The 2,829-nt window shown below is 41.5% G+C and overlaps 1 protein-coding gene across 1 annotated transcript; it reads left to right on the top strand.

Moving 5' to 3' along the window:
• The first annotated feature begins 288 nt into the window (after positions 1–288).
• On the top strand, positions 289–2,433 carry LOC125523424. The gene is made up of 3 exons (XM_048688462.1): positions 289–376; positions 1,315–1,420; positions 1,707–2,433. The coding sequence occupies exons 1-3, from the start codon at positions 353–355 to the stop codon at positions 1,952–1,954; spliced, it is 378 nt and encodes a 125-aa protein (XP_048544419.1). The 5' UTR covers positions 289–352; the 3' UTR covers positions 1,955–2,433.
• Positions 2,434–2,829: the final 396 nt, after the last annotated feature.

The raw sequence follows: 2,829 nt of genomic DNA, 5'->3' as shown, positions 1-2,829 counted from the left end.
GTTGAAATATGCAGATGCAAAGTTTGCAGAAATCCTGATCATCCGGACATGAGATGGTGGCCTCTACTCTCACTTTAGCAACTCCAGGTTAAATGTGCACCACTCACCAACACAAAATTAACCCTCTCCTATTTCATTTTATTTTTAAAATAACTCCCCTTCCCTTCCACACACTACTACCGAAACACGACAAAGTGACATCTAAATGTTTTGTGGAAGTTAGGATATTTATCGCGTGACGACTATAAAAGGGGGGAGGGGGGAGCGGCCGGAAGAGGTGCGGATCCCCCATGACAACCTAAATACAAGTAAGGTAACGAAATATCCTAGGTGTGCTCTCAGCGAACTTCCGATGAGAGTCGTGTTCAGAGGCGAGGTATTATTTGCTCTAACATCATACTCTATTGAATCTTTGTACAGAAGTAGATTATTTGGGTAATGGCACAATTAAATTAGTTTACAAATTTGTTCTCATGCCATTAAAAAGTTAATTTTGTGAATAAGTGCTCAACCTTACAATGCAAACCTATGTAGTTGGCAATGCTCAAGGTCTAGCTGTGAATTTATTGTGTGCTACAATCGCTCGAAGATGGGGTTTGTGTTTTACTACATGGTACGGGATTTGGTTGGTTCAGAACTAGTTACCCACTTATTAGCAATTGTTAGTGTCATACTATATTAGATGGACCAAGGAACTATCTTTTAAGTAATTTTAATGTTAGTAAGTGTCGTTATGTAGCTATAATGAATGAAAGAAACACTCAAATTGTGTAAAATTTCCTTTTGAAGTAGAAGTAGACAACGGTGTGAATATATTTAGTTGGCCGTTTGAGTTAATGAGCGCAAATGAATAGTATGTGCTATTGGACCAGAACGACTGAAAATAGGCCAGTGGTGCTTAAGAGGACTATAAGAATAGCAAATTCCCAAATAGAAATATACGCGGTATGGACAACTACATATTGGTTCGCGTAAAAAAGGATTATGAGGTTAGTCCCAAAATGGAATGATTGGAATAATAAGTTGAAGATATGTGCAAAACCATACATAAAATGTACTCTTCATTTACATGGTAATTCTAAATTTGTGAGTTAAAACTAGCCATCTTAATCCTGATTAATTTCCTCATGAAACAATTTAGCTGTACTACTACGAAAAATTGAATTCATATGGTATAGCTATGAAAAAGGTAACATAAGTACTCTTCAAAACATCACGTCATGTCTACAAGAATTGTATAAAATGGCTCCATAGTCCAATGCAAAAGCTTTCAATATTGTAATTTCAAACTAAGGCCATATCTATGTAATGCAGCAATATCACTGGAATTTGAGAGGAAACAGTTCAATATTCGCTTGTCGCAATTCGTATGGAGGAGATGACGCTTGCAACCTCTTGGTGTTAACCTTTCTATACCAAGGTACTAACTAGGATCAATTCTTCCCCAAAAGCAAAATCCATTCGAGGTTCTGCAATTACAACATGCGCTGCCAGCACTATATTAACCCCTCCCCCTCCCTCCCGTGCACACACACACAAAGAGATTAAAAAGGTTTGGCAAATACAACGTGCTCTCCCAGCACTATATAAAACCCATCCTCCTCCTCCTCCTCCTCCTCTACACATAGGGCAGTTGATATCCTCTCAAATACAAACGATCAGGCACCACCTTTGCGACCTGACCGTGCCTGCAATTGATATTCCAGGGGCATCATCCCAGTGCTCCATGGCCATGTCATCGGCCTCACTACTAAAGCGGTTCAGCGATGTAGCACGGTCGCCAAAAGGGTGCCGCTACAACCCAGAGAGATCCGGCGTTGGTATTGTCTCGGCTGTTATGGAACCAGCCGTTGCACGCCTACGCATCGTCGGGCCTCTCATCAACACCAACACACGTGAGATCCTAGAGATTACACTACCGAACCTCTGTTGGAGCAATAGGAGGCCATTCTGAGCAGCCATACTGTCATGCGGTCTATGCCGCAGGTGGATCGGTAGTGGCACCGTCTAGGCGTCTACATGTTCAAGTAAGCAATTGATTGTCAAGTCTACACTTCCCCTTAGCATCCAAGAAATGTTAATTATATTCTGTGCATGCATGGCATGTATCGCATTTTTTGTGGCAGAGGTGAGATGGGATTTTGTAAACAAGAGTGTCTTTGCGACTATATCACTGAGCAATTGGAAAAGGAGACAGAGAGGGTGAGATGGTCTGGAAGAGAAAAGGTGCCAACAATGGAGGACAAGGAAGGCGACCAGAGCTGCATTTTCTTCACCTGCGCTGGCAGCCTATGATGCACCTACGTCTATGTTTGAGAGATGTATGGGCTTTGAAGGACCGGAACCTATTTTTCACAACTGTATAACTTGGTGCTTTTGTAAGTAATAGAACACCTGATGGTTAGTAAATAATTATACACTTTTGACGTGGTACGAGCATATCTCTTCCTTCACATGTAATGAGGCATGCATACGCTCGAGATAGTGTTCACCGTATTGCATGCTAGCTATGCAACACTCTAACGTATAGACTGTCACAACTAGCTCGACGTGAAAGCTATAATGTTTTATACTTTTGCTAACTATGGAACAAAAGTTGTTTCGCTTCGAGACAAGATCTGTAAGCTCTCGCTCGGATCCAAGTTTACATGCAAAACATGCATGGTCCCAGCTGTATATTAACACATCTAAAATATGATCGGGTGTAATCCATACGTTAGGCTAAGATTTACCCCTCATTGCAAGGCACCACTTAATTGCCAGACTGTGTATGCCTTGGCCAAAAGCACTGGCTGGAAGTAATCCATCATGAGCACTTCGGCCAGATTG

This window comes from Triticum urartu, chromosome 7 (genome assembly GCF_003073215.2).
Source record: "Triticum urartu cultivar G1812 chromosome 7, Tu2.1, whole genome shotgun sequence".
Classification (NCBI taxonomy): domain Eukaryota; kingdom Viridiplantae; phylum Streptophyta; class Magnoliopsida; order Poales; family Poaceae; genus Triticum; species Triticum urartu.
Note: the sequence above shows the minus strand (reverse complement) of the source record. Positions and strands in the feature narration are given on the sequence as shown.

Coding starts and splice junctions, on each gene's coding strand:
- LOC125523424 (XM_048688462.1), top strand. CDS start 353: ATGAGAGTCGTGTTCAGAGGCGAG. Junction 377..1,314: donor GAGTCGTGTTCAGAGGCGAG/GTATTATTTGCT, acceptor TATGTAATGCAG/CAATATCACTGGAATTTGAG. Junction 1,421..1,706: donor GTTAACCTTTCTATACCAAG/GTACTAACTAGG, acceptor TTGATATTCCAG/GGGCATCATCCCAGTGCTCC.